Raw genomic sequence first — 26,012 nt, 5'->3', positions numbered from 1 at the left:
GAGCAACACATATGCATCTGTGGTCCTGGGCATATCCACATCAATGCTTTCAACTACAATTTTTATTTTCAGGATTTTCTTCTGAATTCATCTCGTTCATTACAACACTGCAATCAGAATCAGAAGGCTGAGTTTTATCACCATCTAAATTAAAAGTCTGAGCTCTGCTACCATATTGGTCTCCTCTAAATGTTGGGCGTTCAAGTCTGATTTGATGAGCTTAAAACATCTATCTTCATGTCTTGCTTTTCCAACAAGTGTATTATCAGTAAAACTGGTAACCTTTATCAAAGCGGAACAGTTGTCCCTATCGACTCCCAGTTTCCCAACTCATCGAAACACTGGCTGGCATCTAAAGCTACCCCTTGTCTATCCCAGTGCGTCTCCCAGTTATCAACTTTTTCAGGACACTGGCTACTGTCTAACACGTTTCCTTCACTTCCACTGCTAACGAACAAGGCCTACATGAAGACTCAAATTCCATATTAGACTTGTCCACAGGACGGCAAGAGTTCAAAGCTTCAGTCCAAAAGTATTCATCTTTCATTCTTTCTCCAAACTATCACACTCAGATGAATTTTTGAACAATGAACTCCATGTTTTTTGTGGAAGGTGGGTGCCTGCATTATCTTTTTCTTTTTGTACAACAATATATTCTGATAAACTTTTGAACAATGAGGTCCAAGCTTTGGGCGAGATGGAAGTGTGTGCATCACTAACAACCCCCTTGTCACTCAACATACATGATTCTCTTTCATATGTCTTATATCGAAAGCAGGTGATGGAGGTCGGCGTCGTCAGGTGGTGGAGGATCAGTCGCTGGACCTGCAACACCGACATGACGTCCCACATTACCTGTATTTGTGAAGCCCTTAAGGTCCTTTACCCCTTGTTAGGTCCCAATTTGTTTGTAGAAGGGGGGGTTGAATACAAACAGTACCAAATAATCGAATAAATGCGGAATAAAAAATGTGAAACAAAATTCAAGTTAAATAAAAATATTAATAAACTTGAAAGGTGTTACAACAACTGTATCGATTACAAGGTATTAATCTCAAATCAATTATCACAAATCTAGAATAAATTCGACATGAACTTTTTCTATTTTTGCAATAATTAGAATCAAATGCTAAACGCGATTTGAGATTAAGTTTTAGGGATTTTGATCCGCTAGATTGTTACACAAGAACAAGATAAAGATTTCTAGTTGATTGGATTTAACTTTGCAATCTAGAAATTGATCTTTGAATTTCAGCAGAGAACAATGAAATATTTCTTAGGCGGCTGATGTGTTCTTGTATTTTTCAGTGAGTGAATGTCTTCTGCTTCTTTTTCTTTTTGTATGCAATCCAACAAAATTACTTGAACTGCAATGACAATCGGTAGGACAATCTTTTTGGCTCAGCAAGACTTTCAGTAGGACTTTCAATTGTACTAGCAAGACAATCTGATTGAACTACAATGACTATCGGTATGACAATCAGTTGAACTAGCAAGACAATCTCCTTCCTAGTGTAACTTTCGGTATGACAATTGAAATGACTTGGCATGACAATCGGTATGACAATCCAGATTGTCATGCTAGTTCATTTTCAATTGTCTTGCTGATTTAAGACTATTTTTAAACCAATTAAACTTCTGAAAATTCCTAAAATTAATTCAGAATTAATTAATCAATTAATTCAATTAATAAATAAATTATTCTTCGCAGATATAATTTATTTTCTTAATTAAATTATATGACTTAATTAATTAATAGAGAATTAATACTAACCCTGAGCAGCATCCATTCTTCTGAATATCTTCTGAAAATCACTGAGAATTATGAATCAATTCCACCACTTCAACGTTGACACTCGATGTACTGTCTGGTTCATGAGTGACTAACTTCCGTGACGTTTCTTCATGTCTTGACTTTGACACTTTGATTTTCTTCAGATTATATCCTTGTAATTAATGATACTCTGACGAGATCTCTGTCACTTGATTAAATCCACGATCTTGATTTATATCACTGAGGCATGATCAACTTCTTGAACTTCTTCCAGTGAATTAACTCCTCAAGTCTGTAGATGAACCTTGTTTCTGAATCCTTTGACAGATATTACTTTGCGAGATCTCTCTGACGGTAGATCCACTATTTACTTATTACATTCTTATTTGAGTTGAGTTGAATCCTCGAATATACAAATAGGCTATGACATATGACTTACAATCTCCCCCTATTTGTTTGTTAGAAAATAACACACAAATACCTAGAGGATAACTCAACTAACAAATAAGAAAAAGATATAAACATACATGCAAAGTAAATAGCAGAAAAGTTCTCGATGAGATTTAACATTTTCCAGATTCCAAGTAGATGTTCCTCTAGACTGAACATATCTTCAAGTAGTTCCACCTTCATTTGTACAACCACATTTCCTGTTGAGAAGCCCATATCTCTTGCTTCTCCCCCTATGAGAATCAACTGATTAAAGAAGATCACCTTCATTTTACCACCTCTCCCGTACAATACGATCCGCAGATAAAAACCAATGGTACTCCCCTAACAGCTTCTTCCCTTACTAGGAATTCACCTTGTGTTTACCACCTCTCACGTACAATAGGATCCGTAGTTACAAACAACAATGGTGTGGTGTAGTGTACATTTTTAGGATCTTTTTCTTCCTCCCTGCTATTTCTCCCCCTTAGTTGAGGAATCCTCCAAACTATTACTGAAGCTTTAATCTCCCCCTTAAAGAAGGAATGTATGTCGTCGTCTGAAGGAGTTCTCATATTTCACTTGGTTGGAAAAGAAATAACAAGTGTTTCTCTTTCTTCTTCACTGTGAGTGTGTGATTCTGTTTTAGTGTACCTCACATGTGTTTCACTCTTCTCTCCACTCGTGTTTACACTCATTCTCACAAGTGTATCACTCCACTCATAGCTCCAAAAATCAGCTGTACCTGCAAGGAAAATCACCTTAGCCATCCTTAAGGAGGTCATAGGTGGTGCAATGGGAGTTCGCAAATCCCCATCCTTGTTAAACTCGTCAGATGAATCTGAGTCATAATCTACAAGTTGCTAGTTTCCCTTTTAGGGTTCCAGATTTGAATTCTGGGAAGGTAAACAATGATCCAACGAATTTAGCATAAAGATCAAAGTTCCCTTCTAATGTCTGTGAAGACATTTCCTTGTGACTCATCAGGTAATATCTGAATCATTGTCAACAAGTTGTCGATCTGCGCTTATGTCAGATCTACTATCCGCAGATGCATCCAGGGGATTTAAGCCTGGGGAGGTAGATACTGACCACTGACATATGGCTTTTGGATCAGTATCCTCTCATAACACCTGTAAAGGCAATTGGTCCACTAACGAACCTTGAACAATCGAATCTGACCTTAAAATGGTCGAAACTCTTGTTTCCGTCAACTCATCCTTTGTGTGTGTAACTGTGGCGCCCTCCAAACCCGGGTCAGAAGTTTGGGGTCCACACACACACCTTAATTATAACCTGCTTATAACATTAATAAAGATAATAATAATATATGCAGTGACCCTACTTATCAACCACCACGGACCGCGACAGGTTAAAGTATGCACACAAGCCAACACACTAATATATTACAAACCGTTCAAATCCCAACTATTTCAAACTCACACTGAGTATCAAACATTATTACAAACTTTTACAAACTTAAATTATCCCAAAAGAAGTCTACTAGCTCAACTTCCTCAACCTGAACCCCTAGCTCTCGCGCTGGACTGGGGATCCTCGCTACCAACTGGTTCCTTTTTAACTGGAAAGAATATAAACAACATCGCACAAATGAGCTAACTAGCTCAGCAAGTCACAATAACAAAACTGAGAATAATGATCATCAGGTGACTATGATTATGATATCAAGTGAACATTGGATTATGATTTAGAATTGGATAATAATACTTTTAATTTAAAAAAAACCAAGGTTAGGCTGCTGATCAGTCACGCACTAACCCCGAGCAAGGCACACATCATTGCTCTAACTACTGGATCCAAAGCACACATTGGCCTAACTTGACCATTATATGGTCTGACCACGAATCTGGTCCACAATTTTATAAAAACGATCCAATTCTAACATAATAACAGAATATGCAATAATAAACAATAACCAGAATCATTAACAACAATGAGTGTTTAATAATGAAAGGGTTTCAATCTTTGTAAGGATCAATAAAGTAGTTTAAAAGCTTAAATGCTGGTTAATGAAAGAATTGGATAACAAAAGAATCAATATTTCAGGGTTTCAAAGATTTGGGCTCTCAAAGCATAGGATACAATGGTTGAATGTACAAGTAATTCAGTTCAGTGTTTGGGATTTTGTTTGCATGTATTTATGAAATAGTATCGTATACTTGAGGTTCGAGTTTGGGTTTACAATAATCAATGGTTTAGAAAGAATATGGTTCATGGCTCAAAAACAATAACTAAAATCAGGGTTTCGGTTTCCGTGCTTCAAAGCACTTGCAATGTCAACAAGACTATCAAGAATTTCAATATCTCGAGAAAGTTCAGAACACTTGCCTGGAATTAGCTTACTACTCTGTACGCGCTTCCAATCACAATCGTCTTAATCCTCAACTATCTGTTTCCCTTTCCTACGCCTTGCCTCTTCTGCTCACATATCATAAGCATCTATCAATTATTGACTCACAAGATTCTATTCAACGCACACTTCTATCTACCCTTCATTTTACCCAAATCCGATTAACGGATTGAAATCTATGCAATAACCAAGTAAATGTCGAGTATATAGACTGATAGTCAAACACCCAGTCACGTATAACACATAATACATCACGTAATCAAAGACATATCATTTATAAAGAGGTCTCGGTCATAAATAGGCTTTCTGGTATTTTAAAATAATTTTTAAAACATTTTTCGGAATTAAAACGGGTCGTTGGATCAATTTCGGGTTAATAAACAGGGTTCGATTGGCCAATTTTGGCTCCGAAACAATTTTAGAATAATTATCGAGCCTTGAAAATAATTTAGAATAATATTTTAAAGCTCAAAACTATTTTTCAGAATTTTTAAATCATTTTTAATAATTAAATCTAATTAAATAATTAATTAAAAATCAATTAATAATTAATTAAATCAATTAATCAATTAATTTTCGAATTAATTGACTAATTAATCAATTAAAAATTAACTGAAATTAATTAAATAATTAATTCAGATTTATTTGTGAATTAAAAATAATTTTCAGAATTAAAATAATAATTTTTAGAATTTTCAGAAATTAAAAACGAATTTTTATAATAAAAATAAATGGGAAATATGATTTTTAAACATTTTTAAAACAGGAATCCTATTTTTGCAAAGTCTGGAAACTACAGGGACCAAACTGCATCGTTTTCAAAAGTTCAGGGACCAAACTGCAATTTTTACAGTCAGTCGCCGGAAAATACAGGGGTGGCCGGAGATCACGATTCCGGCCTCCTCACCTTGCCACAAGCTCCAGATCACATCTACACAATACCAGGAACACAACCATGCAATCAAAACAACCTCACAATCCCTGAGTTGGCCGGAATTTGGCCGTGAAATTTCCCAGTTTCCGGTGAACATCGGAAAACTTCAAAACACAACTCCCTTCTCTACAGACCTCGTTGGTTCATGAAACTTATACGACTGGATTGCAAATTTCACAGAGAACACAACCCACTATAATACAACATCAATCTATCACAGAATAAGAAACCCCCAAATTTCAATTAAGAACATTCATACGGGTTATAAACCCTAATTTTAAAATTCGAAAATCAAACTCAAATTTGAACATGTTATTGAACTCCAAATCAGACGTATGACATATGAAAATCATCAGGAAAACAAGCTCTACAACATGCAATCATCAAATCATACAAACAATCATCCGAACAAAAATTCATATTTTTAATAAAATAAATTCGAAAATAATTAAATTTTTAGAAATTCAACCTTTGATTCTGCAGGTGTATGGATTACAGATTCTGATAGAGCTTCTCAAGACCTTCAAATCCAGTACTCGAGCTTTTTAAACAAAGATCACTAACACCTTCAAAAGTTGGTTTGATTCTCAGAAAGGTTTATGAATATATGATTTTTCTCTGTAAAATTATATATTTATCTGTCTGCAATTGATTTTTATACGAAATAAAATACGGTAAAAGGCTATTTATAATTACGGAAAATTAGTATCCCGTTGGATCATTCCAGATATAAAATGGTACGTTTATTTATAAAAACTGATCCAAACGGTATCGGTTTTCGGGATAATTATCCAAATCAGTACAACTTGTACTGCGGTCTTGGTCTCAGCACCCAGTTACACGTACTACGAAGTGATAATTGGGATAGTTTAATAAAAAGCTCCCGTTTATCGAAAATACGGGTTTTATTAATTTACCGAAACGAATATTGTATCGAAAATGTTGTGCCGGGACCCGCGCAGGACAAACCGTACGCCGGATCGAAAAAGTCGAAACATGGAAAATGCTCGGAATATTACAATTAGGTTAGGAAGGAGTTCTCGGTAGAGTTTCGGGTTCCAAAAACGTAACAACGGTTGACATCAGTTGGTTCCCGTTTTATAAAATAGATTCTAATTACCCGGAAAAAGATTTTAAAAAATTTTATATGATTCTTATAAATCTATAAATCAACATAAAAATAATTAGGAAGATATAACAATTATCTATATTTTATTTTGGACATATAAAAATTAAAATATTCAATTAACCTTATTTTTGAATATTCAAGTACATATATCACTTAACAATTAACTCACAGAATAGATACTGAACACACATATTAATTATTTAATAGTAAAAATAATTACACGTTATATCCCGGATATTACATCCTTCCCCCCTTAAAAGGATTCTGTCCTCAGAATCTCCTAAGAAAACAAATGAGGGTACTTTTCTCTCATATCACTTTCTAATTCCCAGGTTGACTCTTCAACCTTTGGGTTTCTCCACAATACTCTTACTAACTTTACCACTTTATTTCTTAATATTTTCTCTCTTTCCTCTAAAATCTCTATTGGATTCTCTACATATGATAAGTCTGCCTGAAGCTCTATTGGCTCATATTCTATTACATGCCTGGAGTCTGGATTATATTTCTTGAGCATCGATACATGAAAAACATTGTGAATGTGCTCCATGTGCGGAGGTAACGCCAATTCGTAAGCGACTTTGCCAACGCTCTTTAGGATCTCAAAAGGTCCGACATATCTTGGGCTTAGCTTCCCTTTCTTCCCAAACCTCGTTAGTCCTTTCCACGGTGATACTTTCAATAATACCAAGCTCCCTTCTTCAAATTCCATGTCTTTCCTTGACTGGTCTGCATACCTCCTCTGACGATTTTGTGCGGCTATTAATCTTTTCTGGATAAGTTCAACAACTTCCTTTGTCTGCTGTACCAATTCAGGTCCGAGTATTTTGCGTTCTCCTACTTCGTTCCAATACAATGGAGATCTACATTTGAGTCCATAAAGGGCTTCATAAGGTGGCATCCCAATGCTGGCGTGATAACTGTTATTATAAGCAAATTCTACCAGGGGTAAATGCTCGTCCCAACTTCCTTTGAAATTAATAGCACAAACACGTAGCATGTCCTCGATTGTCTGGATTGTTCTTTCACTTTGGCTGTCCGTCTGCGGGTGATAGGCCGTACTCATATTCAATTTTGTTCCCAAACATTCTTGAAAACTCTTCCAAAATCTTGAATTAAACCTTGGATCTCGATCAGATACGATAGACACTGGAACTCCATGACGAACTACAATTTCTTTTAGGTACATATGGACTAGCTTGTCGAGCGAAAATCTTTCATTTATAGGCAGAAAATGAGCTGACTTGGTAAGTCTATCCACTATAACCCAAATGGCATCATGATTAGCCCTTGTCCTTGGTAATCCAACTATGAAATCCATGGTAATATGTTCCCACTTCCATTCTGGAATCTCCAATGGCTGTAGCAATCCGCTTGGTCTCTGATGCTCTGCTTTAACTCTCTGACAGGTATAACATTTGCTAATCCATTCCGCAATTTCCCTCTTCATATTTGGCCACCAATAATTCTTCTTTAAATCTTTATACATTTTGGTACTCCCTGGATGGATGGAATATCTTGAACTATGTGCCTCTTGTAAAATTTCATTCTTTAACTCCGTCACTGGTGGAATCCAAACCCTTGAAGAAAACCTAAGAATACCTTGATCATCTTGTTGCGTGCATAATTCCTCACCTACCAAACTATTTATATCTTGATCCATTACCTCTTTCTGGCATCTCTTTATTTTCTCCAATAACTCCGGGTGGAAAATCATACTGTACACTCTTGCTTCCTCAGGCTTGCAAACTCTAACCTCCAATTCTAATTTCTGAAATTCTTTATATATTTCTTCAGGTACAGATAACACATTTAACCTTTCCTTCCGACTTAACGCATCTGCTACAACGTTCGCCTTACCGGGATGATAATTAATCGAGCAATCATAATCCTTGATCAATTCTAACCATCTTCTTTGCCTCATATTAAGTTCCTTCTGGGTAAATATATATTTCAAACTTTTGTGATCCGTGAAAATCTCACACTTTTCTCCATACAAATAATGTCTCCAAATTTTCAAAGCAAAAACTATAGCTGCTAGCTCTAAGTCATGAGTAGGGTATTTCTGTTCGTGTGGTTTCAATTGTCTTGACGCATAAGCAATCACCTTGTCGTGCTGCATAAGAACACATCCTAGTCCTTTATGAGAAGCATCGCTATAAATTACGAAATTCCCTTGATCGTCTGGAAGTGACAAAACAGGTGCCGTGATTAATCTCTGCTTCAATTCTTAAAAACTTTCTTCGCACTTGTCGTTCCATATAAACTTTTCATTCTTTCGTGTAAGCTTTGTTAATGATGTGGCAATCCTTGAGAAATTCTGAACAAATCGACGATAATATCCCGCTAATCCTAGGAAACTTCTTACCTCAGTGGGTGTTCTCGGTCTCTCCCAATTCGTAATTGCTTCGATCTTTGCCGGGTCCACTTTGATCCCTTCGTTACTGACTATGTGTCCTAAGAACTGAACTTCCTGTAGCCAAAACTCACACTTCGACAGTTTAGCATATAACTTCTTTTTCCTTAAAATCTCCAAAGCCGTTCTCACATGTTCCGCATGATCCTCTTTTGTCTTGGAATAGATTAAAATATCGTCTATAAACACAATAACAAACTTATCCAAATACTCTTTGAAAATTCTATTCATCAGGTCCATAAACGCTGCTGGGGCGTTGGTCAATCCAAAAGACATCACTAGAAATTCATAATGCCCATACCTTGTTCTGAAAGCTGTCTTTGGTATATCTTCTGGCTTGATCTTTAGTTGATGATATCCCGATCTTAAATCAATTTTGGAGAAATACTTGGCTCCCTTCAATTGGTCAAACAAATCATCGATTCTGGGTAACGGATACTTGTTTTTGATTGTCAGCTTATTGAGCTCCCTATAGTCAATGCACAGTCTCATGCTTCCATCTTTCTTCTTGACAAATAATACCGGGGCTCCCCACGGGGATATGCTGGGTCTAATTACTCCTTTCTCTAACAATTCTTGCAATTGCCTTGCTAGCTCTTTCATCTCAACAGGCGCCATTCTGTACGGGGCTTTGGACACCGGTTCTGTTCCAGGTTCTAAGTCGATCGCAAATTCAATTTCTCTATCTGGAGGAAGTCCTGGTAATTCGTCGGGAAATACGTCTGGAAATTCATTCACTACTGGAATATCTTCAAGTTTTGCTGGCTCCTGACTCCTGTCGATTACATATGCTACGAAATGCTCACATCCTTGCCGTAATAACTTCTTGGCTTGAATCATTGTTAAAAACTTCTTTACTTGTTTCTGACCTTTGAACGTTACTATGCTTTCATCTGGCGTTTTCACCATTACTTTCTTATTCCGACAATCTATCTGAGCCTCATGCTTAGATAACCAATCCATCCCTAATATTACATCAAATTCTCCTAACTTAAATGGTATCAAATCTACACAAAACTTACTACCAGAAATCTCAACCTCACAATTTTCACAAACTTGGTTCACAGTTACACGTTCTTGATTTGCTAATTCCACAGTCATTATTTCATTTAAGCATTCAACTGGACAATTTAATTTACTAACAAAGTCTTGTGAAACAAACGATCGAGTTGCTCCCGAATCTATTAACACTTTGGCACATAAAGAATTCACATTAAGCGTACCTGCCACAACATCCGTATCCTGGATAACATCCTTCACTGACATGTCAAAAACTCTAGCCCTTAGAGTTTCATTCACGGTTGGGGTAGATCCCATAATCCTCAATGCATTACTGACTGGGGCTGGTGTCTTGCAATCCCTGGCCATATGTCCTGGCTTCCCACATTTAAAACATGTAAATCCAATGGCTGGAACCTTCACTGCTGGATTCCGGATAGGCTGATCCTTATTTGCTGGCTGATTTCGGCACTCCCTTGAATAGTGCCCTTTCTGGTTGCATTTAAAACATACCACATTCAACTTGTTACAAACTCCTCCATGTTTCTTTCCACAAACTTGACAATCTGGAAAAGTTAATCTCAACTGATTCGGCTGATTTACATTAGCTAGACGATTGCCTTATCCTCCGTCTCCTGTATTTTGTCTTCTGAAATTAAAATTTCTTCCTGGCTGGAATTTGCCCTTCTTGAAGTTTGGAAACTTCCCTGTTTGTGACTGGCCCTCACTTCCCTCAACTTTCCTTTTCTTGCTTTCCTTATCTTTCTGGAACATCTCACTCTCTGTCTCTGCGATCATAGCTTTCTGTACAACCCCGGCATAGGTATCCAATTCAAAAATAGCTACCTTCCCCCTGATCCATGGCTTCAAGCCTTGCTGGAATCTCTTAGCTTTCTTTCTATCAGTATCAACATACGACGGCACACACCTTGACAATTCCTCAAACTTCCCCTCATAATCTGTTACCGACATATTCCCTTGCTTTAACTCTAAAAACTTCAGCTCCATTTGATCCTGAACAAACTGAGGAAAATACTTTTCTAGAAACAATTCCTTGAACCTTTCCCAAGTAATAACATCCGTACCTTCCAATGTCTTCACCATCTCCCACCAATAGGTGGCTTCATTCTTCAGATAATAACTTGCAAACTCAACCTTCTGTTCCTCCTTCACTTTCACTAAGGCAAATGCCTTCTCTATTTCCTTTAACCAAACATTTGCTTCAATTGGCTCTAAGGAACCCTTGAATTCTGGTGGGTTTATTGCCTGAAAAGTTTTGAAGGTTACCTGGGGATTGGTCTGTCTTTGTTGTTGTTGTGCTAGGTGAACTGTTTGTTGGGCCAAGATTTGAAGAATCTGGGCTACTGCTGGGTCCATAGGTCCTGGGTTCACATTCGGGTTTGTATCATCTTGATTGTTGTTGTTGTTGGTTTCTTCATTTCTGGTGTTGGTGCGGGTATTTCTTTTAGGAGGCATTTTCTGTAAAGAATCAATCAATTTATTTAGCTTTTAAATCAAATATTTGCATAAAAGAAAAGTTTTGTAAAACAGGAATATCTCTTTTTGAAAACAGTTGTAACTAAGTAAATTGCATGCTTCTTTACAGAATATAAACAGTTATGGAAAACAGGGTACATGGTATCACAGGGTATAACTGGTGCAATAAAATAAATGACAGTGCTGGAAAGGAAAAAGGTACTGATATATATAGATCAAAAGTTTTAGGGTAGTACAAGCGTAAAGACGCTTCGAAAGTAAAAGCAAAAAGGGTACAACAACCTACTCACTAGTCATCATAGCTAGTCTATAAATACAACTCAAAAGTCTACTGATACACACTACACACTATTGTACATACTACATAACCATAACAACACTTCTCAGCATCTCCATCTCTGAATCTCTGACTCAGCTCCAAGGAAACTCTGGTCCTGCCAGCCTCTCAAAGTCCTCCATCACCTCAGTCGCCCAGCCCATCAGTGCATCAGGGCCTCTGCCAGGTAGTGTAGCTCCATGTAGCCTAGCCTCAAGAACCCTTCGTGTCACATGAATCTCCTCTCGAAGCTCCCTCACACTACGATCAACATCTGTAGTCCTGATGATATGTTGTAACTCTCTGATCTGGGCCAACAGGGAATCACGCTCCAACAGAAGAGCCTCATATCGGTAATAAGGAACTGGGGGCAATGTAGACTGGAATGGGGCACTCGCTACTGAATGCCCAGTGGAATCTGAATCAGCTGGTGGGGGTCCTCTGACAGGTGGCCTCACGCCTGGAGGTGGAATAGCCTGCAGTGGTACGGGCTGCAACACCAGTGGAGGTAGAATAGCCAATGCTAGTGGAACAACAGGACGTGGATCCGAAAACGGCACTCCAACTGAAGGCTCTGAATGATCAGCTGATACAGGAATAAAAGAGTCGGCCATCTCTGCTATCTGAAATTATATCGCAATATAAGAATCTCGTTCCATAACGCAAACTATACTAATACCTGATATACCGAAGCACTCAACCTCTCAACGTTCTCTCATCCTATGCCTTACTTCTAATCTTAACCCTCTACCCATTCCCGTTAACCTAGGCTTGTGTCAGTGACTTATAACCTGTAGCTCTGATACCAACCTGTGGCGCCCTCCAAACCCGGGTCAGAAGTTTGGGGTCCACACATACACCTTAATTATAACCTGCTTATAACATTAATAAAGATAATAATAATATATGCAGTGACCCTACTTATCAACCACCACGGACCGCGACAGGTTAAAGTATGCACACAAGCCAACACACTAATATATTACAAACCGTTCAAATCCCAACTATTTCAAACTCACACTGAGTATCAAACATTATTACAAACTTTTACAAACTTAAATTATCCCAAAAGAAGTCTACTAGCTCAACTTCCTCAACCTGAACCCCTAGCTCTCGCGCTGGACTGGGGATCCTCGCTACCAACTGGTTCCTTTTTAACTGGAAAGAATATAAACAACATCGCACAAATGAGCTAACTAGCTCAGCAAGTCACAATAACAAAACTGAGAATAATGATCATCAGGTGACTATGATTATGATATCAAGTGAACATTGGATTATGATTTAGAATTGGATAATATACTTTTAATTTAAAAAAAACCAAGGTTAGGTTGCTGATCAGTCACGCACTAACCCCGAGCAAGGCACACAGCATTGCTCTAACTACTGGATCCAAAGCACACATTGGCCTAACTTGACCATTATATGGTCTGACCACGAATCTGGTCCACAATTTTATAAAAATGATCCAATTCTAACATAATAACAGAATATGCAATAATAAACAATAACCAGAATCATTAACAAAAATGAGTGTTTAATAATGAAAGGGTTTCAATCTTTGTAAGGATCAATAAAGTAGTTTAAAAGCTTAAATGCTGGTTAATGAAAGAATTGGATAACAAAAGAATCAATATTTCAGGGTTTCAAAGATTTGGGCTCTCAAAGCATAGGATACAATGGTTGAATGTACAAGTAATTCAGTTCAGTGTTTGGGATTTTGTTTGCATGTATTTATGAAATAGTATCGTATACTTGAGGTTCGAGTTTGGGTTTACAATAATCAATGGTTTAGAAAGAATATGGTTCATGGCTCAAAAACAATAACTAAAATCAGGGTTTCGGTTTCCGTGCTTCAAAGCACTTGCAATGTCAACAAGACTATCAAGAATTTCAATATCTCGAGAAAGTTCAGAACACTTGCCTGGAATTAGCTTACTACTCTGTACGCGCTTCCAATCACAATCGTCTTAATCCTCAACTATCTGTTTCCCTTTCCTACGCCTTGCCTCTTCTGCTCACATATCATAAGCATCTATCAATTATTGACTCACAAGATTCTATTCAACGCACACTTCTATCTACCCTTCATTTTACCCAAATCCGATTAACGGATTGAAATCTATGCAATAACCAAGTAAATGTCGAGTATATAGACTGATAGTCAAACACCCAGTCACGTATAACACATAATACATCACGTAATCAAAGACATATCATTTATAAAGAGGTCTCGGTCATAAATAGGCTTTCTGGTATTTTAAAATAATTTTTAAAACATTTTTCGGAATTAAAACGGGTCGTTGGATCAATTTCGGGTTAATAAACAGGGTTCGATTGGCCAATTTTGGCTCCGAAACAATTTTAGAATAATTATCGAGCCTTGAAAATAATTTAGAATAATATTTTAAAGCTCAAAACTATTTTTCAGAATTTTTAAATCATTTTTAATAATTAAATCTAATTAAATAATTAATTAAAAATCAATTAATAATTAATTAAATCAATTAATCAATTAATTTTCGAATTAATTGACTAATTAATCAATTAAAAATTAACTGAAATTAATTAAATAATTAATTCAGATTTATTTGTGAATTAAAAATAATTTTCAGAATTAAAATAATAATTTTTAGAATTTTCAGAAATTAAAAACGAATTTTTATAATAAAAATAAATGGGAAATATGATTTTTAAACATTTTTAAAACAGGAATCCTATTTTTGCAAAGTCTGGAAACTACAGGGACCAAACTGCATCGTTTTCAAAAGTTCAGGGACCAAACTGCAATTTTTACAGTCAGTCGCCGGAAAATACAGGGGTGGCCGGAGATCACGATTCCGGCCTCCTCACCTTGCCACAAGCTCCAGATCACATCTACACAATACCAGGAACACAACCATGCAATCAAAACAACCTCACAATCCCTGAGTTGGCCGGAATTTGGCCGTGAAATTTCCCAGTTTCCGGTGAACATCGGAAAACTTCAAAACACAACTCCCTTCTCTACAGACCTCGTTGGTTCATGAAACTTATACGACTGGATTGCAAATTTCACAGAGAACACAACCCACTATAATACAACATCAATCTATCACAGAATAAGAAACCCCCAAATTTCAATTAAGAACATTCATACGGGTTATAAACCCTAATTTTAAAATTCGAAAATCAAACTCAAATTTGAACATGTTATTGAACTCCAAATCAGACGTATGACATATGAAAATCATCAGGAAAACATGCTCTACAACATGCAATCATCAAATCATACAAACAATCATCCGAACAAAAATTCATATTTTTAATAAAATAAATTCGAAAATAATTAAATTTTTAGAAATTCAACCTTTGATTCTGCAGGTGTATGGATTACAGATTCTGATAGAGCTTCTCAAGACCTTCAAATCCAGTACTGAAGCTTTTCAAACAAAGATCACTAACACCTTCAAAAGTTGGTTTGATTCTCAGAAAGGTTTATGAATATATTATTTTTCTCTGTAAAATTATATATTTATCTGTCTGCAATTGATTTTTATACGAAATAAAATACGGTAAAAGGCTATTTATAATTACGGAAAATTAGTATCCCGTTGGATCATTCCAGATATAAAATGGTACGTTTATTTATAAAAACTGATCCAAACGGTATCGGTTTTCGGGATAATTATCCAAATCAGTACAACTTGTACTGCGGTCTTGGTCTTAGCACCCAGTTACACGTACTACGAAGTGATAATTGGGATAGTTTAATAAAAAGCTCCCGTTTATCGAAAATACGGGTTTTATTAATTTACCGAAACGAATATTGTATCGAAAATGTTGTGCCGGGACCCGCGCAGGACAAACCGTACGCCGGATCGAAAAAGTCGAAACATGGAAAATGCTCGGAATATTACAATTAGGTTAGAAAGGAGTTCTCGGTAGAGTTTCTGGTTCCAAAAACGTAACAACGGTTGACGTCAGTTGGTTCCCGTTTTATAAAATAGATTCTAATTACCCGGAAAAAGATTTTAAAAAATTTTATATCATTCTTATAAATCTATAAATCAACATAAAAATAATTAGGAAGATATAACAATTATCTATATTTTATTTTGGACATATAAAAATTAAAATATTCAATTAACCTTATTTTTGAATATTCAATTACATATATCACTTAACAATTAACTCACAGAATAGATACTGAACACACATATTAATTATTTAATAGTAAAAATAATTACACGTTATATCCCGGATATTACAGTAACCTCTCCTTGTGCATCAAGAATTGATTATGTTTGAAGTGGTGACACTACATCGGATACCTTGGCCGACAGGCAAAATTCAATAGGCTCACCCTGTTGAGAGAATGAATCTAGTAACTGTTTTTGTGCCTTTTCAGCCATTACATCTTTTTGAGAAGATGTATGGGGGCTAGCAGTTGTCTCGGTTTAAATACTACTCATCTATGTATGAGATAGAGCTACTGGGTTGACTACAGAACCTTCCTTATGTGGTGCACTAGGCACTATCTCCCTCACGCTCATTCATACTACATTTAGTGGTAAGGGAGTGTTGGTTGGTTCTGTTTTTGTGTTTGTCTTTACAGTCTGGGATAGACGTTGTGGGTTTTCAACCTCATGACTGTTAATGAAAGAAAGTCATTGGAGACTGAACCTGTAACACAGAATATATGGTAATAGAGAGAAAATGATTTACAATAGTGATTTCAAAAGATTTTATATGAAATAAGAAATCACTAATGTAGAAAGAAGTTTAATTTTTGTTTTTCAAAATGAATGAGTTTTTGATAAAACATTGATCACTTAGGGTAAAGTCTAAGTAATTCTCATTCATGTCAAAAGCTTACAAATATCTGCAACATAATGTTAACAACATATCATTGACCGATACTTGTCAAGTACTTTAGATACTAATTGTTATGTTGCATAAGCAATATATCACTGCACATATAAAACAATATGATTGTGCCTAGTGATAAGATAGTTATAAATATGACGACTCTACTAGTTCATATACAACTGTAACTGCAGTTAGAGTGCCATACCATGTCCTTGACGATTGCTTGAGCAGTATACTAGTTCATACCAACCTGAAGTGAGATTGTGAAGAAGAGATTGCATAGTCCAATAGATCTGCAGCTGCAAAGTCCATGAACTGTGGTGCACTGACTTCCTCTTTTAACTCACCAATCAGGAGTACACTTGTACACATCTTACTAGAGTACAATTCCAAGTGTAATGTGCAGCAGGTGCCTGATATGTCGTAATATTCTCAAGTCTCGTCACTGGTGCTATATGTTAGATACTGCTTCCTGATAATAACCTAGCACAATATACAAAATTACAATGATAACATTCCCAGCTTGCAAACAGCCATGTCCCTCAGATAAACCTTTGTTGTTATCTCCAAAGGTAACCAGGGGCCAGCTTTCTCAATCCACATTTGATAGCAGGGCTCTATCTCCGGTCATATGTCTTGATGATCCACTGTCAAGAATCCACACTACCGGTTACACCTGTTTAATGCCCTGCACTTCAAATGGATTAGACCTTCTTCGGAACCCAAACTTGGTTGGGCCCGGCATACTTGTAGAATTGTCCTTTGTCAGGCAAAACAACATTTTTAATTTAACGATCTCAACATCCTCAATGACTGAACATTTGACCTTGTAAATAGCCTTAACAAATTTCTATTTAAGCTTAGGCACAAATGTCTCCTTTCTAGCCTTAGAAGGACTAGCAGTCTTAGACCTATCATGCTTCATGTTATTCACATGCTGACGAGGAGTAGTCTTATCATTAGACACATGCTTACCATTAAAATAAGCATACATCATATTAAAAGCACAAGACATACAATTAGCAACACCACATGCTTTATGAGAGTGATTAATAGCAGGCAATTTATGCATGGCAGACATGGCATTTTTGTTATCCAACTCATGTGTGTCTGAGTTAGTCTCAGTTGCTTTCACAACTTTGACTGGAACTTTCGACACACTTGACTTGGAAACAATCTTCTCATTAGCATGATCTTCAGCACGTATTTCTTCTTGAATAACAGAAGAGGTCGCATCAAATGGTTCAGCAATTGATGCTTTATAGAGGGGTTCATCAACACCCTTAAGCACATGTGGTACTTCCCTCCCTTTAGCACATACATGAGGAGGGGAGTTTATGCCTAATTCTCCAATAGCAACATTGTAATCATAACCTATTCCAGATGTTTGATTAACAGCTTGCTTACTGTAGAACTCTTTAGCCTTCGAACAAGAATTGAAGTAGGCTCTAACCTTAGTCTCAAGACCGGTGATCTTGTCTTCGAGAATAGTTTCGAGTTTTCTATAACAGTCAACTCTATTCTCTAGAAAAGATACCTGTTCTTTTAATTTGTCTTGATTAATGTGCACAAGTCTTAATTCATTGACCTCTTTCTCAAGGTCTGTGATCTGTAAACTTAACAGTTCATTATCACGACGTGCACAATCTAAGTTACCTCTTAGATGATAAACCATTTCAGCATCAGAAAGTTTTACCTCTATTCTTGACGATGAAGCTTTTCCATCAACAGCCATAAGAGCAAGATTTCCTTCTTCTTCATCTTCACTGTCAGTATCATCCCAGCTTCTTCCCTTTGCCAGATAATCCCTTTCAGAGTTCTTTCTTACTTGCTTTGGCTTCCTACATTCTGTGGCAAAGTGTCCCAACTCATTGCAGTTATAGCATCTAATGGTGCTTCGATCAACCATCCCTGTTTTGTACCCACCACTGCTGGTGTTAGAGGATGAAGATCCACCTTTCTGGAATTTGTTGTAGTTGGACTTGTACTTAAGCTTGGGATTCCTCCTGAATCTGACATTAGAGAATCTCTTGACAATTTGGGCCATTGATTCATCTTCCAATTGCTCCAGCTCTTCCAAGGAATAAAAATCATCACTTGATTGATTTGTAGTAGGAGGATCATATTCTGCTACTAACTCATTTTCCTCACCCTTGGAAAACTGTACCATTCTTTCTAACTGTTAAGATTGTTGTTGTTGTTGACCTTCAGCTACAAGTGCAGTAGATGTGCTGACCATTCTATCCTTCCCGTAGACTTCCTTCTGTTGAATCTGCTCCAACTCATAGGTTTTTAACACTCCATAGAGCCTGTCCAAAGAAATCTCACTCAGATCTCTAGCTTCTCTAATGGCAGTGATTCTATGTTCAAGATGAGCTGGCAGTGTTAAAAGGAACTTTTTGTTGACCTCCCTGATTGAATAAAACTTTCCATTGATGTTCAGGTTGTTGATCAACGCATTGTACCTCTCAAACACTTCAGTAATTCCTTCTCCTGAATTTGATTTGAAATGTTCATATTCAGAGGTTAGGATTTCCAACTTGTTCTCCCTAACTTCCTCTGTGCCTTCATTAATTACCTCAATAGTTTCCCACATGTGTTTAGAATTTTTACAGTTCATCACATGTCTGTTCATCAAAGGATCAAGGGAATCAATTAATATTAATTGAAGGCTGGCATCCAAGGAGGTTTCTTCCTTCTCAGCAGGAGTAAAATCTTCGGGCTCTTTTGGATAGGTTCTAGCTTTAGTAGTCACCACACCATCTATTATTACCTCCGGTTCAATAACCATCGGAGTTTTTATACCCTTCTTTAACAAGTTTGAATATTTGGGATTTGCAACTTGTAAAAATAAGAGCATCTTCTTCTTCCACATGATATAATTCTCTTTATCAAATTGTGGAATTTTAACGATTCCAACTTTATGTGAAGTCATTATGAATTTTTGAATAAATAAAAATTCAAGGAGTTGAAAAATCACAAAAGTCTAGGATCTTGATTTGTTCGTTAATCAGAAGGCTCTGATACCAATTGTTAGGTCCCAATTTATTTGTAGAAGGGGGGGTTGAATACAAACAGTACCAAATAATCGAATAAATGCGGAATAAAAAATGTGAAACAAAATTCAAGTTAAATAAAAATATTATTAAACTTGAAAGGTGTTACAACAACTGTATCGATTACAAGGTATTAATCTCAAATCAATTATCACAAATCTAGAATAAATTCGACATGAACTTTTTCTATTTTTACAATAATTAGAATCAAATGCTAAACGCGATTTGAGATTAAGTTCTAGGGATTTTGATCCGCTAGATTGTTACACAAGAACAAGATAAAGATTTCTAGTTGATTGGATTTAACTTTGCAATCTAGAAATTGATCTTTGAATTTCAGCAGAGAACAATGAAATATTTCTTAGGCGGCTGATGTGTTCTTGTATTTTTCAGTGAGTGAATGTCTTCTGCTTCTTTTTCTTTTTGTATGCAATCCAACAAAATTACTTGAACTGCAATGACAATCGGTAGGACAATCTCTTTGGCTCAGCAAGACTTTCAGTAGGACTTTCAATTGTACTAGCAAGACAATCTGATTGAACTACAATGACTATCGGTATGACAATCAGTTGAACTAGCAAGACAATCTCCTTCCTAGTGTAACTTTCGGTATGACAATTGAAATGACTTGGCATGACAATCGGTATGACAATCCAGATTGTCATGCTAGTTCATTTTCAATTGTCTTGCTGATTTAATACTGTTTTTAAACCAATTAAACTTCTGAAAATTCCTAAAATTAATTCAGAATTAATTAATCAATTAATTCAGTTAATAAATAAATTATTCTTCGCAGATATAATTTATTTTCTTAATTAAATTATATGACTTAATTAATTAATAGAGAATTAATACTAACCCTGAGCAGCATCCATTCTTCTGAATATCTTCTGAAAATCACTGAGAATTATGAATCAATTCCACCACTTCAACGTTGACACTCGATGTACTGTCTGGTTCATGAGTGACTAACTTCCGTGACGTTTCTTCATGTCTTGACTTTGACACTTTGATTTTCTTCAGATTAAATCCTTGTAATTAATGATACTCTGACGAGATCTCTGTCACTTGATTAAATCCACGATCTTGATTTATATCACTGAGGCATGATCAACTTCTTGAACTTCTTCCAGTGAATTAACTCCTCAAGTCTGTAGATGAACCTTGTTTCTGAATCCTTTGACAGATATTACTTTGCGAGATCTCTCTGACGGTAGATCCACTATTTACTTATTACATTCTTATTTGAGTTGAGTTGAATCCTCGAATATACAAATAGGCTATGACATATGACTTACACCCCTTATTCAAGAACAGAATCAAGTCCTTCCAGCAGATCTTCTCGTAATTAGGGATGTAACATGTATTTGTAAGTATAGAGTCCTTAACTTATGTTTTTACATATTTACGCTTCTGAAATTAATGCCCGTCTATGCCAGTTAACAGAATGCTATTGTGCGTTTAAAAAAAAATTATTCAGCCACTCCCGTGATAGTTTCTATAATTGAGCTATTTTCCTGTTAAAAAATAATAGTTGGAGCCATCTCCGTGCAATTAAGTCTTGTTTTATTTAGCCACCTTAATTAGATGTTTTATTTTTCATTTAATTATAACGCATGATCACATGTTTTATTTTACGCTGCAGTTAGCATACAATCATAAACTATTTTCTTTTTGTCATACAATCTTAAACTATTAAGCATGCGCTAAAAATATATTTTCACAGCAGTTAGAATAAAAAAACAAGCTTGTACGCGGAGAAGAAAATGTAAATGTAAATGTATTCAATTTTAGTCCGAACAGAAAGGATGCAAATTAACACTACATATACTAGAATCTATTGCCAACATATATGTACATATTAAAGAATGCCTCGGCAATGCAGCAGATAATCAAGAGTCATCCTTCAGTTCCCCAATAATTTATCCACTCTACCATTGGCAGCAGCTGATAAGAACTTCATGCACACAGGAGGCTGTAAACCGGCCAAAGCCAAAATAGCTGCAGGAATACCCCAGAGTGAATCACCACAAATCAAACCAGATGCTACAGCTGGTGCAAACGCTCTCGCCTTTTTCTTATCTTTCAATTCCCAGAGGAAGAGGATCAAACTTCCGACGCACATGTCAATGGCAAAGTATGCACCGAGATAAAATGGGATTGCCATGCACATTGGACTAGGAACGAACCTATAGAGCCTGTAATTGGTTTCATACTTCTTCAATAATTCAATGATGATATCGATAACTATGGCAGCTATGAAGAAACCAATAGCAAGTTTAAGACAATTCTTCGGAAGAGAAGAGAAGCCTTCTACTCCAAGGAGGGCAATACCACGGTACATCAACCCGTATGGTGCTGGATATGATCCCTCTGGATCACCTACAGTAAAGGCTTTGTAGAAGATCCAGAATACCAAAGGTGTAATGAAGCATCCCATGGCAGTTCCAAGAATTTGGCTGAAGAACATAGAACGAGGTGATGCTAAGGTTAGGTAGCCTGTCTTGAAGTCTTGCATAAGATCAGAGGCAGTTGAAACAATGCTCATCATCAAACCACATGAAGCTAGACCAGCAAGGATGCCACCGTCTTCAAGCCCAACCCAAGCACTGAATATCAGGATAGCAAGTTTTCCATAGTTGGAGGCTAGAGACCAATCACTGAGGCCACAACCATAGGCATTGCAGAAGGCCAAAACTGGAGCTATCAAGTAAGCGACCAGTATGTGGTACCATTTCAACTGAGGAAATATATGTGGTACTGCGAGGATAGATAAGAGCGCCAAAACTACATAACCACCTATAGCAACTGCATTTGGAATTTGATCTTTCAAGAAATACTCTTTTCTTATTTTCTGGTCATAGCTCTCAACTTCTTCTGAGGCCTCAGAACATTTTCGTTTCTTTGCGAAACTGAAGATGGTTGAAGTAAGCATGTAGACCACATGAAAGAGGCCATCACCGAGCATCATTGCAATAGCAAGAAACACCTGTAGAGATAATATGAATATCATTATACTAGCACATCTATATAGAAACAGATTGAGACTATTTTAGGGATATTTTGTATGAATATGAATTATGTATGAGCATACCCTGTATCCTTGAATGCCGTGGAGGCTACTGGCTGGCAAATCAGCATTATACCAGTCGCCTTTCTTAGCTTCAATAGCCGGCCACATTATACCCCATGAGAGTATACCTCCAAGCAACAACGATATGTTGATCATGTATGGACATATCATACCAACACCAACATATGTGGCCGAAAAATCAAAGTAAAACCTGAAAACAAAGTTAATCGTATTAATTTCATACAATAATGTCACAGAAATCAGCATATTCCTAGAGGCAAATTAGTTTATGTTCTGCTATACCTCTTAGCGTAAGCTTGGAGACCAAAGGTCGGAAAGCTATTGAATCCACAACCATCAGCAGCTGTCCAGAACCACTGAAAGAACCCCCATGCGAAGCTGATCCCAGAGTATCTGAATAGCGTCATGACTTGTTTTCTGTGTCGGACAAGAAAATTTAGTAATAACACAAATAGACTGTAAAAAATCATCAATCAAAACAATAAAAGAATGTAATAATAAAAATAATTATTCATTGCTTACTTTGCTAGCTTTGCTCCTTTAGGGGTGTGGAAACTGTTGATGAGGTAGGCAGTCGCTGTTCCACTGGGATACGTTAGTTTATACCTCAATATCATCATCTGTCCAAAATAATAATCACGGAAATTCATGAGTTAATTGTAACCAAAAGTAATGCTAATCAATCCAAATAATGATCAAACTGCGCTCATAAATTCATCTACCTTTCTTAGAGGCACAATCGTGAACAGACCAACGAAGCTAACCAGAAAGAGATAGGCCATGATCCAACCAAGGGAGAGCGCCCTGACATTATTCGGGGTGTTCCCTGCATCTGCCTGAGCAGCTATAATTCTACTCATCCCCAGTATATAACTTCCAGTACCACCTGTCAAACATACAAATATAAGACAATTTTTTCCGAGTAAAGAATCACATAACAATCGCTTGTAGGTGCACAATTCAATTTATATTCCACACTTTACATTATGGCATGTGAATATGATATAGATTGAAACACATAAATAAATAAATCACAAAGGAAAGAAATCCAGAACATACTGCTAAATGCAATCCCAGAGGAGGCAACAACACAAGTCTGAACAACAGTATTCTCTTGTCGCGTAAACGGTTGCTTCAAAAACCCACACTTTTCAGAAATAACAGTCCACGCCTTGATCAGTGCATACCCCAACAACCCAGCAGCAACGTTCAACGAAGGAATAACACCAGTGGTTAAATTCAGCTTACAAACAATAACATTAAAAATCACACTCAATGCAAAGCTAACAGCTATAGCCCGAAACGTGAGTTGATCCCTCCAGTGTGGTACTTCTGTAGCCTTAAAAGCCTCCTCCATCGACGGTATTGTAGCCGTCTGATCAGCCTGCTGATCATGATCATCACCACATTCCCCTGACGCATTCCTTCTCACCATTGTGGCTAGGCTTAAAATCTCGTTTTAAACCTAAAGAATATATAATGAAAATATACTTTGTATATTGATTATATATATTCAGCCCCGATGGCAGAGGAGAAATTTGATTAGGAGTATGCAACTGAATACAACTAATGAAAATCGAATTAATGGGATAAATTTATAGACCGCATAGGAGTAGTTCATATTTATAGTAAATCAACATATTTTTATTATTAGTCCTTCACCTATTAAATATAGTAGTATCTACACATCAACAATTTTTTATTATTAGTCATTCACCTATTAAATATAGGAGTATATATTTATTATTAGTCCTTCACCTATTAAATATAGGAGTATATCCACAGATATTATTTTGTAATTATCTTTTTTGACTTGTTTATTGTGGGAATATTCTGATTTACTTTTGACTATTTATTTCTCAGATAAAAAATAACAAATAAAAAATAAATAAAATCTTATTTGATTTGGTCCCGATTTTAATAAAATAACTGTTGCACGTAAATTACGGACTGTTGCACGTACGGACTGTGGCACGTAAATACTAAAACGTAAATACTAAAGACAAAGACTAGCAACACAATATGCTTAATACAACTTATCTTTGAAGAAATTACATATACGAAAATATCTATAAACAGCTAGAAAACGGTAAATCCTTGAGCTTCATTATCAATAGTTCAATACCAACAAATCTACCATGTATCACTATATACTAATTTGAAAAAGGTAAAAGAGAAATGGATAATAATAAATAACAAATGCTAAATGCACTATATTCCGTAAAAATATTAAGACAAAAAATGCATTGATTATGAAAAAGGATAATAGATTCATTAAATACATGAGACAATGTCCCGATAATGGTTACTCTTGAAGAGATGCCAATTAGCTTCTAAGAGCACCAGATATACTTATTCTTTTATATATTCGTGTAGCTTCACACACTTTAATTATGAGACAAAACACAAAACATATCGCAATTTGGATGAACATTTCAAAGTTCACCCAACAAAAATAACAAACCAATTTCTTATAAATTTCTTTTCTGAAGTATCTGATTTTGCAAGTAGCAAGATCACTTTGAGAAACTAAACAGAAATGACATATCGGTTAAGAAAACTCATAAGTACCGACGACCGGTGACCCCGTATATTTGAAAGGACCAGTTCACTACAAAAACAGAGCATAAATTGATCAAGGCTAATCCGGCCATTTCAAGTTAAAGTCTAGACCTGAACGCCACAGGTGACAACATGAAACCGACCAGGAGCGGACCCAAGATTTAATCTCTATGATGGCCGAATTAAATTTCTTTTACGTAAACTCGATAAAACCCACTAAATAAGCAAAATAACTTAAAAATATGAAATCGGAACATAAGTTTAATCATACTATTAATTTCAACGTATAGATAGAATATGTAATTACGATACTAATTTACGAAAAAAAATATTAAGCTGCAATTTAAAATACAAACTATATTTCAAATTAAGATAAAATCATTATTAAACTAAACTAATCTAAATTCATCAAATAAGATGGGACTAATTACAAGAATTAAATAACCAAACCATAACATACCTCAAATACTTTTCAATTTTTTTATTACACTATTCCAATAAAAACATAAATTATCACCATCCCACATATTTAAAACAAAATTTGGGGTAAATAAGAAATAAAATTATAATTTTTATTACTAAAT

General features: G+C 36.1%; 1 protein-coding gene across 1 annotated transcript; it reads right to left on the bottom strand.

The window, feature by feature from the left end:
- Window positions 1-21,535: 21,535 nt before the first annotated feature.
- LOC141682960 (putative metal-nicotianamine transporter YSL7) lies at window positions 21,536-24,422 on the bottom strand. The gene is made up of 6 exons (XM_074487649.1): window positions 23,926-24,422; window positions 23,589-23,752; window positions 23,389-23,486; window positions 23,149-23,283; window positions 22,867-23,056; window positions 21,536-22,761 (listed from the first exon to the last, which is right to left on the bottom strand). Exons 1-6 carry the CDS (start codon window positions 24,299-24,301, stop codon window positions 21,679-21,681), a joined length of 2,046 nt encoding a protein of 681 aa, XP_074343750.1. The 5' UTR covers window positions 24,302-24,422; the 3' UTR covers window positions 21,536-21,678.
- Between the last annotated feature and the right edge of the window lie 1,590 nt (window positions 24,423-26,012).

This window comes from Apium graveolens, chromosome 9, assembly GCF_009905375.1.
Source record: "Apium graveolens cultivar Ventura chromosome 9, ASM990537v1, whole genome shotgun sequence".
Lineage (NCBI taxonomy): Eukaryota > Viridiplantae > Streptophyta > Magnoliopsida > Apiales > Apiaceae > Apium > Apium graveolens.
The sequence above is the reverse complement of the archived record's forward strand: the minus strand, read 5'-3'. Positions and strand labels throughout refer to the sequence as shown.